The sequence below is a fragment of the Globicephala melas genome, chromosome 1 (genome assembly GCF_963455315.2).
Source record: "Globicephala melas chromosome 1, mGloMel1.2, whole genome shotgun sequence".
Classification (NCBI taxonomy): Eukaryota; Metazoa; Chordata; class Mammalia; order Artiodactyla; family Delphinidae; genus Globicephala; species Globicephala melas.
In genome coordinates this window covers 78,705,321-78,720,159 of record NC_083314.1, presented here as the reverse complement: position 1 = coordinate 78,720,159, position 14,839 = coordinate 78,705,321, and the positions used below count along the sequence as shown (strand labels likewise).

The following is a 14,839-nucleotide window of genomic DNA, read 5'->3' as shown; positions in this document are numbered from 1 at the left end:
AAGTGCACTATGGTACAGGATTAATAACCGATCTGCACCCATTATTCTTTAAAAGTAAGCTGGCACAGGCTCCTTCTCTGGGCTTCGGTTCTGTGGGAGACGCAGCAGAGCCCGTGTCGTCGCTTCCCGGCGAGCTTGAGGGGGCCACAGGGCCTTGTCCTACCGCAGTGGTCCGCCGCTGGCTCGCTGGTTCGGGAGCAGGGCGCTGCAGCCACCCATCCTGGTCAAGGTGTTTGATAAACAGAAGCCCCAGAGTATCGGGAGCCTGCAACCCTTCGCCTGGAACGGCGGTTCAGGCGTGAACCGTGCTGACGGAGGATGGCAGCCTCCGGGGTGGAGAAGAGTGGCAAGAAGACCGAAAAGAAACTTGCTGCTCGAGAGGAAGCTAAATTGGCAAACTTCATGGGCGTCATGAATAACATGCGGAAACAGTGATTTAAATCCACCACCCAACTATAGTTGAATCTACGGTCTACCCAGGGATTTATACCCAGGGTCAACTTGAAATCACGCTGGGAGGCACTGACTGCAGAACCTTGTTGACAGGCTACATAAATCCAAAGAAAACACTGTGTGATGTGATCCTTATGGTCCAGGAACGAAAGACAGCTGTTCACTGTGTTGTCCTTGCTGCAGCCAGTTATTTTTTAAAATTAATGTTCACAACTAACATGCTTGAATCAAAGTTCTTTGAAGTAGAACTCAAAGATGCTGAACCTGACATTATTAAATAACTTGTGGAATTCACTTATAGCATTAGAATTTCTGTGAATAGCAACAATGTTCAGCCTTTGTTAGATGCAGCAAACCAGTACTAGATTGAACCTGTGAAGAAATGTGTGTTGATTTTTTTCAAAGAACAAGTTGATGCTTCCAATTGTCTTGGTATAAGTGGGCTAGCAGAGTGTCTACACTGTCCTAAATTGAACGCAACTGCAGATGACTTTATTCATCAGCATTTTACTGAATTTTATAAAACTAATGAATTTCTACAACTTGATGCCAGGTGAGTTACACATCTCCTCAATCAGGACACTCTAACTGTGAGAGCAGAGGATCAGGTTTACGACGCTGCAGTCAGGTGGTTGAAATATGATGAACCTAATTGCCAGCCATTTATGGTTGACATCCTTGCTAAAGTCAGGTTTCCTCTTATATCGAAGAATTTCTTAATTAAGACAGTAGAGGGGCTTCCCTGGTGGCGCAGTGGTTGAGAGTCCGCCTGCCGACGCAGGGGACGTGGGTTCGTGCCCCGGTCCGGGAAGATCCCACATGCCGTGGAACGGCTAGGCCCGTGAGCCACAGCCGCTGAGCCTGCGCGTCCGGAGCCTGTGCTCCGCAACGGGAGAGGCCCCAACAGTGAGAGGCCCGCATAAAGCAAAAAAAAAAAAAAAGACAGTAGAAGTTGAACCACTTATTCAAGACAATCCTGAATGCCTTAAAATGGTGATAAGTGGAATGAGGTATCATCTCCTGTCTCCAAAGGATTGAGAAGAACTGGTAGAAGACACAAGGCCCAGAAGAAAGAAACATGACTACCGCATAGCCCTATCTGGAGGCTCCCAACCACAGTCTTGTAGATACTTAAACCCAAAGTTGAAAAGAGAAGTATATTCTGCACGAGCCTGGAAGTGAGACTGTAACTTTAGAATTCTCTTTTGACGTCTTTGTTCTTATAAATGGCCCATACTTAATGCTCTTTTTTATATTCAACCACAAGTCTTTAGACTTCAAGTGGAAAAATTTAAATAACTGCCAATAAAAACATCCTCATTCCATCAATTATTACTTATTCTCTAAAGCTAACACCATTAGAATCCCATTACAATATTTATTAAATGTTTCTATTAGAAGTGCCAGCCTCTCCTTTCTTTTTGCTAAAAACTTCACCTTAAAATTTTTTAACCATTTACTATTACTTATTTTAATATAAGTTGGTTGTCTTTATTATTTCTAATACTAAAACAATCAAGGAAGCTGATTTCATTATAAATTATTATTAGTTACCTTGACTCACCCAAAGTGAACATTATTTCATTATTCATTCAAGCAGACTGCTTAATAATAAGGACTGTATAGAAATTGTTTTAACATTCTTGAACTTGGGACTTCCCTGGTGGTCCAGTGGTTAAGAATCTGCTCTCCAATGCAGGGAACACGGGTTGGATCCCTGGTCTTGGGGAACTAAGCTCCCACATGCAGCGGGGCAACTAAGCCCGTGCACCACAACGAAAGATCCTGCATGCCACAACTAAGCCGTAACAAAGATCCCGCGTGCCGCAACTAAGACCTGATGCAGCCAAAAATAAAATAAATCAATATTAAAAAAAGAAAGTTCTTGAACTTAACATTTTCAGAGATGTTAAAATGGTTTTAACTATCATTAAATGGGATCCACTTGTGTGTGTCCTTTACGAGTCCAAAATGATTATTTTCATTGAACTGATCTCCTTCAGAGAGGACAATTTAAGCAGTACCACTTAATTTAATTATCTAGAATTAAGCCAATATCCCTATAAACTACTATCTTTAGATATTCCTTGGATATAGCTGGTGAGAGGCAGCAAATATCTGTATTAATTGCTGACTGAAAAATGATAAGACAGAATATCTTAACAGTTTTTCTAGTAGATAAGTAAAGTAGTAGATAAACTAGTAGTAGAGAACTAGGATTAAACCCTTGTTAGAGACGTACTCTTCTCCTGAGGGTATAATGTAATGGTTAGGAGGCAGACTGCTTCGGTTCAGATTCCAACTGTACCACGTGTTTTCTATGTGACCTTGCTTAAGGCACAACCTTTCTTTATTAATATTAGTAGCAGCTGTATTCCTTGACCTGCTAACATGACTCAAGCATCCTGCACACTTATTCAAAACGGGTCACCCCACCTAGAAGGGGGGGTGGGAGGGGAGGCTCAAGAGGGAGGAGATATGGGGATATATGTATACGTATAGCTGATTCACTTTGTCATACAGCAGAAACTAACACACCATTGTAAAGCAATTATACTCCAATAAAGATGTTTAAAAAAAAAAACCAACAAACGGCGTCACCCTCCTGTGCAGTTTCTTACGGCTTGAATCTCAGGACTGAAAGATCCGCTGACCCCGTTAACATTGATGCCTCTTGGAGCTGATGTTAGCTTTTATTCTGAGGTCAGCTGGCTGAGGAAATGGATACAGCTGAACATATCCATATCACAGGGTTGTTCCTGACGGAAAGTCCCACCCCTCTGCCCATTTCCGCCGCCCAGCGCCCGGGACTCACCCGCGCGAGTACCGGGTCCCTCGCAGCGGGGCACGCGCCTTCCCGCCTGCCGCGCAGGGCTCGGAGCGTGCGCAGTGCCGCGGTGCAGCTCCTCAACATGGCTTCGAGCGTGCGCGGGGCTCCGGCCGCCGGAAGTGCGGCGGCTGGCTCCCGGGCGCGGCAGAGGCCGACTCACCCAACCAGCCACCCAACGGCCCGCTCTTCCTCTTTAACTTAGGGGAGCGGAGGGCGGGGCGTGAAGGCAGCGGGGGCGTCGGTCTTTTCGTCCGGTAAAATCCTAGGCCCGCCTCAGGCTCCGGAGCCACTTCCGGAGCAAATGTCAAGCCTCGAGAGGGCGGCTGGAGAGGCGCGCGCGGCGCCGGCGGCTCGGCGGCCTGGGGAGGACCAGGAGGCCTGGGAGGGCGGGTCCGCGGCTACAGTTCACGGCCCTCAGCCCCTCAGCCCAGGCGGCCACGCGCTACTAATGAGGATTCGCTGGCTTTTTTCCCGACTCGCGCCGGCCGACCGAATTCTGTGCTCTCTGTTCCCTAGTAGTTCTACCTCCCGCAGAAGACTTAAGCCGTCAGGTGGGTAGGAGCGCACACAGCGGATTGTAGGAATAGAATATTTTCTTGGAGGCCATGGACAAATCCGTGGTTGGGATTGATCTGTAGAGAGACTTCTGGGTGCAGAGGACATACGCTTAGAAAGCTACGTTCTCCACCTCTTGCGCCGCCCCTCCACACACACCCTTAAGGCTCCGGGCAGAGCTAAAAGTCCTCGAGTCTGGCTTTTTCAACTAGAAATTGTAGCAACACCTGACGGATGTATTCATCTCTTAGCTTTGGAGACATATCTGAGCTCCAAGTCCCACTCCACCACCTAACACCTTGTACGCTCTTTAATTGTACCTGGGCCCTTGTTTCTTCATTGTTGTATTAAAAAGAATATATCAAGTTTTACTTGTTGCCAGGATCTTCTCTTTCAGTAGGAGTCACCGAAGTTAGAAGTTACTTGAAGTTACCTTGTATTCACCTCAGAAAGAAAGTACCCCCAGGCCAGTGGTGTGTTGAAGGTGACTTGAGCAGTCTCGTTAAAATTGTAAGTATTCGGCTAGCCAATCCTTAAACACTGCCATTACTAAAATTTAAATGATATAAACTTACAATTAAGTAATATTAAAAAAATGAAGGTATTGTAATGACACTCCCCAGTCAGTCCCCAGCAAGTGTCCTTCTGACCGGTATCTTGGAGCCAGTAGGAGACCAAGTTTGGTTCAAACGCAAAGGAAGTCAAAGAATGAAGAGGTGGGAGTTCAAGCTCTCAAGTACGTGCTGTTCCCCAAAGGCGTTTGGCTGGGGCTGCTTTATAGGGTTCTTTTGGATTGCAGGGGCCTGTGCAGCACTTCTGGACAGGGGCCCAGACCTGAGGTGCCAGGCCCAGCCTTTTCACACTAAGAACTCTGGTCTGAAGGGCCTGGTGTGAGATCTCTGCATGCAGCACCCTGTGAGCAAGTGAAACTGGACTAAGCACAAAGAAAAATAAAAAGGTTAAACTTTGTCTTATTACCCAGATTCTATTTTTATTTCCCGGGAATTGTTAATGGGCTTGGCCGGTGACAGTATTAGATACTAAAAACTGTAACTACCTAATTATTTTTACTACATTTTACTATTGTATGTGCTCTTGAGGTTATTTATTTTTATCTCATTTGTATGGGGGGAATACTAGGCACACATCTTCCCAACATCGCATTTAGTCACATCACAGTGGTAGCTTAAAATTGACTGACTGGGAGTATTCACTTAGATACTGCAAATGAGGGCCTTCCTTTCTTACCTTATTAAATATTTACCAATATACCACAGTCTTAGTCCATCCCGAGGTGAAGTTTTAAGACTCTTAATGGTTACTAGAATAACGGGTTACGAGAATTGCTTACCCCCAGCACATCATTACACAGTATTTTCCCACCAACACAGCTGTATAACTACTCACATAATAAAGGTGGGACTGGAGGGATTAGTATCAGGAGAGATTTATCAGAGATAAATAAACTTGGCCTTGGGCTTGGGTCTAAGTTCAGAGAGTCCCCTTCTACTTTTTTTTGTGTGTGTGAGCAATTAGTATCAGATATTTTCCTTGATTACATGAACTTCTCCATCAGTTTGTCAGTAGGAAAGAATGCCCGGTGTATTTTAAACCCACCATATTAACTGGGAGTAAGGGTATAGCATTCTGAGGTAGAGGGAATTTGAGAGTTAAGGCGTGTAAGAACGACTCAAACTGAAGATGATTTGGCATAAGGGGTGGCTGTTGATATTCTGTAATTTTAGGAGACTATCTCATGGCCCCCCTTCCCCCAACACACGTACCATACCCTCTATCTCTAAGAGAAGTTGTCTCCTTTTCAGTATAGTATTCCAGTTTCCTGACGGCGTGGACAGTGCCAAATTGTCTTGTTAATTGTAGTACTTCTTTTAATAACTCACACACATTGCTTCAATACTTGTTTAGCACCAAGAGCCCGAAGTATTTTTTGTGTTTATTGTCTTTCCATGTGGTGCATGCAGATAGAGGCACATTATAAAACAAACCCATAAATCAGGATGACTTCTGTTAGTGAATAAGAAGATAGGTTATACAGATAACTTAAAATTGTATATACGTACAAATTACAATGTAGTTAGAGTCCATCAAAACCCATAAATAGACTCCAGCCCTGCTAAGATTGTAAATGTACCAACAGCTCTTCTAGGTCAATTTCACTCAGTATAACTTTCAAACTTGTCAGGTAGTGGCAGTGCATTTGGATCCGTCACCCACACTCTGACCTGGCTTCCTCACCAGGTATTTATCAGAGGTATTCATGTTGACAACACATGAAATGTCTGGCCGAGTTTGGAAGGAGATGGGGCAGATGACGGTCTAGGAATAGGATTGGTAGTCTTGGAAATGGAAGTTTTTCTTGGATATTTGTGTGGCTTACGCAAAGAGTAAATTTTCATCCTTGTTTTTGATAAAACTGTGCTTTAATGAAATAAGCCCACTGTGTGAAACTTGTGTTTTTCACCATTCTCCTTTCATACTGTAAACAGCTTTATAGAGGTTTAATGGGGGCATATAATAAACTGCATGTATTTAAAGTGTACAAGTTGGTGAATTTTGCTACATGTAGACACCTATGAAAACATCACTACAATCAAGATAATGAGCCTGTCACCCACAAGTTTCCTCATGCCTCCTACCCTCAAGGCAAACACTGGTCTGCTTTCTTTCTTTTTTTAAAAATAAATTTATTTATTTTATTTTATTTGTTTTTGGCTGTGTTGGGTCTTCGTTGCTGTGCGCGGGCTTTCTCTAGTTGCTGTGAGCGGGGGCTACTCTTCGTTGTGGTGTGCAGGCTTCTCATTGCGGTGGCCTCTCTTGTTGCAGACCACGGGCTCTAGGCAGGCGGGCTTCAGCAGTTGTGGCACGCAGGCTCCGTAGTTGTGGCTTGCGGGCTCTAGAGCGCAGGCTCAGTAGTTGTGGCGCACGGGCTTAGTTGCTTTGAGGCATGTGGGATCTTCCCAGACCAGGGCTCAAACCCGTGTCCCCTGCATTGGGAGGCAGATTCTTAACCACTGTGCCACCAGAGAAGTCCCTGGTCAGCTTTCCATCACTTATAGTTTACAATTTCTCACGTTTTAAATAGAATCATATAGTATATACTCTTTTTTAAAACCTTGATTGGAGTATGATTGCTTTACAATGTTGTGTTAGTTTCTGCTTTATAACAAAGTGAATCAGCTATAAATATACATATATCCCCATATCCCCTCCCTCTTGCATTTCCCTCCCACCCTCCCTATCCCACCACTCTAGGTGGTCACAAAGCACAGAGCTGATCTCCCTGTGCTATGTGGCTGCTTCCCACTAGCTAGCTGTTTTACATTTGGTAGTGTATGTATGTCCATGCCACTCTCTTACTTCATCCCAGCTTACCCTTCCCCCTCCTCGTGTCCTCAAGTCCACTCTCTATGTCTGAGTCTTTATTCCTGTCCTGCTCCTAGGTTCTTCAGAACCATATATATATATTTTAGATTCCATATATATGTGTTAGCATACGGTATTTGTTTTTCTCTTTCTGACTTACTGCACTCTGTACAACAGACTCTAGGTCCATCCACCTCACTACAAATAACTCAATTTCGTTTCTTTTTATGGCTGAGTAATATTCCATTGTATATATGTGCTACATCTTCTTTATCCATTCATCTGTCGATGAACACTTAGGTTGCTTCCATGTACTGGCTATTGTAAATAGTACTGCAGTGAACATTGTGGTACACGACTTTTTTTTTTTGCGGTACATGGGCCTCTCACTATTGTGGCCTCTCCCCTTGTGGAGCATAGGCTCCAGACGCGCAGGCCCAGTGGCCATGGCTCACGGGCCCAGCCACTCCGCGGTATGTGGGATCTTCCCGGACCGGGGCACGAACCCGTGTCCCCTGCATTGGCAGGCGGACTCTCAACCACTGCGCCACCAGGGAAGCCCCATGACTCTTTTTGAGTTATGGTTTTCTCAGGCTATGTGCCCAGTAGCAGGATTGCTGGGTCGTATGGTAGTTCTATTTTTAGTTTTTTAAGGAACCTCTGTACTGTTCTCCATAGTGGCTGTATCAATTTACATTCCCACCAACAGTGCAAGAGGGTTCCCTTTTCTCCACACCCTCTCCAGCATTTATTGTTTGTAGATTTTTTAAAAATTTTATTTATTTATTTTTGGCTGCATTAGGTCTTCATTCCTGCACGTGAGCTTTCTTTAGTTGCGTCAAGCAGGGGCTACTCTTCGTTGTGGTGCGTGGGCTTCTCATTGTGGTGGCTTCTCTTGTTGAAGAGCACAGCCTCTAGGCACACGGGCTTCAGTAGTTGCAGCATGTGGGCTCAGTAGTTGTGGCTCGTGGGCTCTAGAGTACAGGCTCCATAGTTGTGGTGCGCGGTCTTAGTTGCTCCATGGCATGTGGGATCTTCCCGCACCAGGGCTCAAACCCGTGTCCCCTGCATTGGCAGGTGGATTCTTAACCACTGCACCACCAGGGAAGTCCCACCAATACCATACTGTCTTGATTCTTGTAGCTTTGTGACGAGTCTTGAAATTATTTTCAACTTTGTTCTTCTTTTTCAAAGTTGTTTTGGCTATTCTAGATATTTTGCAGTTCCATATGAATTTTTTAAAATTATTTACTTATTTTTGTCTGCATTGGGTCTTCGTTGCTGCGTGTGGGCTTCTCACTGTGGTGGCTTCTCTTGTTGTGGAGCACGGGCTCCAGGTGCATGGGCTTCAGTAGGTGTGGCTCGCTGGCTTCAGTTGTTGTGGCTTACGGGCTCTAGAGCACAGGGTCAGCAATTGTGGCACATGGGCTTAGTTGCTTTGCAGAATGTGGGATCCTCCCGGACCAGGGATCAAACCCGTGTTCCCTGCATTGACAGGCAGATTCCTAACCACTGCACCACCAGGGAAGCCCTCCATATAAATTTTAAAATAAGTTTGTCAATACCTACAAAAAACCTGTTGGGGATTTGAATTGACATCTTAGCATATTGAGTCTTCTCATGAGCAAGTTATACTCATCAACAAAACTTCTCATAAACAGGTTGTATATCTCCATTTATTTAAATCTTTTGTGATTTCCCTCAGCTATAATTTGTAATACAGGTCTTGTACATCTTTTGTAATATTTATCTTTAGGTATTTCATATGTATTGGTGCTATTGTAAATAACATTTAAAATTTCAATCCCTGATTGTTTATTGCTCATATATGGAAATACAGTTACTTTTTTTTTTTTTTTTTTTTTTGCTGTATGCGGGCCTCTCACTGTTGTGGCCTCTCCCGTTGCGGAGCACAGGCTCCAGACACGCAGGCCCAGCCACTTTGCGGCATGTGGGATCTTCCCGGACCGGGGCACGAACCCATATCCCCTGCATCGGCAGGCAGACTCTCAACCACTGTGCCACCAGGGAAGCCCCAGTTACTTTTTAATATATTGATCTTATATCTGTAAACTTGCTAAACTCATTTACTAGTTCTAGTAAGTTTTGTTTTTAAAAATTTTTTTATATAAATTTATTTTATTTTTGGCTGCGCTGGGTCTTTGTTGCTGTGTGGGGGCTTTTCTCTGGTTGCGGCGAGCGGGGGCTACTCTTCTTTTTGGTGCACGGGCTTCTTGTTGCAGAGCATGGGCTCTAGCCGTGCAGATAGTTCTAGTAACTTTTGATTAGATTTCTTAGATTTTCTACATGGACAAACATTTTATCTGCAACTTTTAATAGATTCCTTAGATTTTCTACATAGATGATCATGTTATCTGAGTTTTACTTCTTCCTTTACTCTCTGGACAGCTTTTTTCTTTTGCCTATTGCACTGGCTAGAACCTCATGTACAGTGTTGAATAGTAGTGATGAAAGCAGATATGCTTGCCTTGTTGCTGATCTCAGGGGGAAAGTATTCAGTCTTTCATCATTAAGTATGATGTTAGCTATACGTTTGTTGTATTGATAGATGCTCATTAACACATGGAGAAATCCTTCCTATTCCTCATTTACTGAGAGTTTTTATTAGGAGTGGACGTTGGATTTAATCAAATGCTTTTTCTGCATCTATTAAGATGATCATGTCGTTTTTCTTTTTAAATTTGTTTAATATTGTGAATTACTCTGATTGACTTTGAATGTAAAACTAACCTTGCTTTCCCCAGATAAGCCACATGAGGGTTATTGGTCTGTACTTTTCTTTCCTTGTAATATCTTTTTCTGGTTGTGATATTAAAGTAATGCTGGACTTATAGAGTGAATTGGGAAGTATTATCCTCTTCAGTTTTTTGGAAGAGTTTGTGTAGAATCGGCACTTTTTTCATAAATGTTTGATATAATTCACTAATAAAGCCACCTGGGCATGGAGTTTACTTTGTGGGAAGGCTTTTAACCATGCATTCATTTTCTTTGATAGATGGAGGGCTATTCCTACTGTAAGAACCTTGCAATAGTGTAATTTCTTCTCTTCTGGCCGTTATGCTCTTTTTGTCATGCATTTTACATTTGTAAATGTTAAAACCCTCACAGTACATTGCTATTATTTTTGTTTATGCAGCCATTTGTCTTTTAAAGAATTATAAATAATAAGAAAAAAAATCTTATTCATTTAACCATGTAGTTTTAATTTCCGGTGCTCTTCATTCATTTGTGGAGATCCAGAATTTCCATCTGGTATCATTTTCTTCTGCTTGAGAACTTCCTTTATTTTTTGTACTGTGTGTCTGTGTGTGTGGTATGGGGTTCTTCTAGTGGGTAGTGTGGTAATGAGTTCTTTCAGCTTTCATGTGTTTGAATATATCTTTATTTTACTGTCACTTTTGAAAGATTTTTGTTGAGTATAGAATTCTATGTTGACAGTTTTTTTTTCCTGTCAGTATTTTAAAGATACTGCTCTACTATATTCTCACTTGCATTCTTTCTTTCTTTTTTAAAAAATTAATTTATTTATTATTTTTATTTTTGGCTGTGTTGGGTCTTTGTTGCTGTGCGCAGGCTTTCTCTAGTTGTGGCGAGCGGGGGCTACTCTTTGTTGCGGTGCGCAGGCTTCTCATTGGGTGGCTTCTCTTGTTGCAGAGCATGGGCTCTAGGCGCGCGGGCTTCAGTAGTTGTGGTGCTTGGGCTCAGTAGTTGTGGCTCACAGGCTCTAGAGCGCAGGCTCAGTAGTTGTGGCTTATGGGCTTAGTTGCTCTGCGGCATGTGGGATCTTCCCGGACCAGGGCTCGAACCTGTGTCCCCTGCATTGGTAGGCGGATTCTTAACCACTGCGCCACCAGGGAAGCCCTCGCTTGCATTATTTCTGATGAGAGATCTGATGTCATCTTTATTTTTGTCTATATGTGAGATGTCTTTTTTCTTTGGATGCTTCTAAGATTTTCTCTTTATCACTGTTTTTTTTTAAAAACAATTTGGTTATGATGTGCCTTGATGGTTTTTTTTTTTTTTCATATTTCTTGTGTTTGGGGCTCATTGGGATTCTTGGATCTGTGGATTAATAGTTTTCATCAAATTTGGGAAATTTTTGGCTATTATTTCTTCAACTTTATTTTCAGTTCTCTTCTCTCTCCCCTTTCTTTTAGGGACTCCAAATACTTGTATGTTAGGCCACATAACATTGTCTCACAGCTCACTGTTGCTCTTTTCTTTCTTTTTAAGTTTCATTAAAAAGATTCTATTTTCTGTGTTTCATTTTGGATAGTTTATATTGCTATACCTTCACGTTAGCGAATCTTTTCTTCTGAAATATGTAATCTGCTGTTAAATCCCATCCAGTGTATTCTTCATCTAAGACATTGTACTTTTATCTCTAAAAGTTTGATTTGGGTCTTTTTTTATATCTGCCATATCCCTACTTAACCTGTTGAACTTATAGAATACAGGTATAATAACTGTTTTAATGTCATTTTATGCCACTTCTAATGTCTGTGTCAGTTCTGGGTTGGTTTCGACTGGCTGATTTTTCTCCTCAATATGGGTTGTATTTTCCTGCACCTCTGCAAGCCTGGTGATCTTTATTTAGATGAGGAAGAACTGAATGCCAGACATTGTGAATTTTACCCTGTCAGGTGCCAGATAGTTTTGTATTCCTGTAAATCTTGAACTTTGCTCTGGGATGCAGTTAATTTACTGGGAAACAGTGTGATCCTTTTGAGTCTTGCTTTTAAGATTTGTTAGGAAGGACCAGAGCAGCGCTGAGTCTGCGGCAAGGTTTCTCAACCTCAGCACTGTTGACATTTTGGACCAGATAATACTTTGTTGTCCTGTCCACTGCAAGATGTTTAGTAGCATCCTTGGCCTCCCCACTGGATGCTAGTAGCACCTTGCCTCTAGTCCTGACAAATCAAAAATGTCTCCAGATGTTACAGACATTGTCCCCTGGTTGGGGGCTGGGGAAGCAAAATTACCCCTGGCTGAGAACCATTAGTCAAGGGTTAATGATTTCCCACTACTGAAGAAAGACCTTTTTGATACTCTATCCAATGCCCTATGAAACATGATGTTTTCCAGTCTAAGCTGTTGGGAACAGGCTCTCTTCCTGGCCCTCTGCGAGTGCTGGGCACTGTTTACTTTCATTCTTTCAATAGTTCTCTCCTCAGCATCTGTGGGATAGTTTCCTCACACAAAGGCACCAATCAATATTCTGAATACACTCTGCAGATCTCCGGAGTTCTTTCTCTGTACAGGTCTGTCCTCTCTAGCACTCTGTCCCACAAACACTAGCCACCTTGGGTTCCCCATACTCTGAGCTGCACTTCCTCAACTCAGGAGTCCAACAGGTTCACCTGAGTTCCCCTCCCCTGTGTGGCAGCCTGGAAACCCTCTTAAGTTAAATCGTAGGGCTCTCTCCTCATTTGTTTCCAATCTCTCAGGGATCACTGTCCTTCATTGGCTGCTGTCCAGTATCTTGAAAATTGTTGTTTCATATATTTTGTGTGGTGGTGGTGTTTTTTGTGGGGAGTGGGGTAGGGTCAGTGTTCTTTAAGGTGAGAGGGTAAATCCAGTCCTTGTTACTGCATCTTGGACTACAAGTTGGTCCTTTAATTTTTAACCTTAAACTGGGTGCCTTATTTCCTGGTAAACTTCCCCCCCACCCCCGGTAAACTTTTACATTACTTTTTTAAAAACTGCAAACTTAGACCTCTTTATAAAACAGAAGTCAGAATGAACGTGAACATATAAACTATAGTGGACGTTAGATATTCTTGAGAGTTAAGTTTCAAGACCTTCACAAATCTCCAAAATTTCCAATATTACCATTGAGGGGGAGCAGAATATGTGACCCCAAAATATACCACTTTGGCATGTGGATTTTAAGTTGATGACAAACAAGGCCCAACAGACTTTGGAAGAGCTGTTTACCTTCCCCTTAACTGCCTAAAAGAATTTAGATTGACAGCAGGAAAAGAGCTAATACCAAAGATAACTTTTTATCAGAGAGACTTAGCTATGTGGTATGGCAAACATTTGTTTATCAAATATTTGCTCACCAAACATTTGCTCTTCTCATCCTCCTGTGAATTGCCTTCCTCCCATTTGAAGCCCCAGACCCTTACCCCTTCTTCTTAGCTGAGGGTGGCATGTAAACCTCAATTGCCTGAGTATCTTTGGGCCTCCGATATGCATGAAATTTGTTTTTCTTCTGTTAATCTGCTTTACGTCAATTTAATTATTAGACCAGCCAGAAAGGAAGAAGGGAAAAGTTTTCCACCGCTACACCGTAATATACCATCTCCTCTAAAATTTAATAAAGTAGAGAACCAGTGGTGATCCATTGGTTAGGACTCAGCGCTCTCACTGCCGGGGACCCCAGGTTCAATCCCTGGTTGGGGAACTAAGATCCCGCAAGCCACAGGGCTCGGCCAAAAAAAAAAAAAAAAAAAATAATGAAGTATAATGGAAAAAATTTAAGAGGTACGTTAATGAACCATGAACATACATGAATTTTTAAAATTATTATACTTATTATGTTATGAGGGGACCAATGAGATGTACAACTATTTTAAAGTAGAATTCAAAGAGCAAATACATAAATGCAATCACATATGCTAAAATGGATTTGTTAATACAAATATAAATTCACAAGGTAATAATTGCAAATTATTGCAAATACACAAGACAGAGTCAGCTACCCTCATCAGGAGTTATTTGCACTGTTGTCAACTCTCAATGTGAACGTACATGAATTGTGAGTTAATCTCAAATTTGTATTTCCTGGTTATAAATCTAGGGATCACCCTTGACCTCTCCTTGTTTCACATTCCTATACCCCATTCAGTTAGCGGACACTTGAGTTAACCCTGTAAGCCAGTGGTCTTCACCATTTTGTTTTTTTGCTAGAATAACCTGAAAATAATTTTGAAAAATTATGTATTCTCATACATCTTAAAATTGATATTTAAATTTTTTCTCATAAACTTAGTTATAAGGTTTATAATTTTTGTGTATTGTATAATGAATATGTACTTTAAATATATTTTTGTCAAAATCTTATGGCTGCATATTTAGCTCATTTAAGTTTTGGAAAATGTTTGCCATATGAACTAATTGGCAAAATCAATCCTCACTGGAAAATCAGTCAGTGAAATCAATCTTTCTATTAGAAAGAGGTCTGTAATTTTTCAGTTCAAATAATGGTGTTAATATGTATCCCTCTGATAACCATTTCACTTTTGAATTTTAAATTAAATTCGGAACCTTGCATTTATACGTAGCCTGGATGACAGTAAGATGCTGCCTTGTATAATATTTCTTGCTGAATTTCTCTCTGATTTGTTATCACAGGACTCTTCCTCAGGAAGGACTTATTCTTGACTTCTTATCCCCGGGACAATGCACCAAAGTGAGATGCTGGGTAGGTGAGGGAACATAGTGGGAGAAGGGTGGCTGTGAAAGGGGAAGTTGGAAAGCAGACTGCAGGCTAATTTTCAGGCAGATACAATTCATTTGCATCATTACTATTTTGGTGTAGTATCTAGAGTTGTTGTGTGGTTTCTTAAAATGATTTTCATCACTTGGGGG

The 14,839-nt window shown here is 42.1% G+C and overlaps 1 protein-coding gene across 1 annotated transcript in view; it reads right to left on the bottom strand.

Moving 5' to 3' along the window:
• THEM4 (thioesterase superfamily member 4) overlaps positions 1-3,948 on the bottom strand; it is a 41,573-nt gene extending 37,625 nt beyond the window's left edge. Inside the window, exon 1 of the mRNA XM_030846497.3 lies at positions 3,269-3,948. Within this exon, the coding sequence (XP_030702357.1) occupies positions 3,269-3,367 (99 nt within the window). The 5' untranslated portion in view covers positions 3,368-3,948. The remainder of the gene's footprint in view (positions 1-3,268) is intronic.
• Between the last annotated feature and the right edge of the window lie 10,891 nt (positions 3,949-14,839).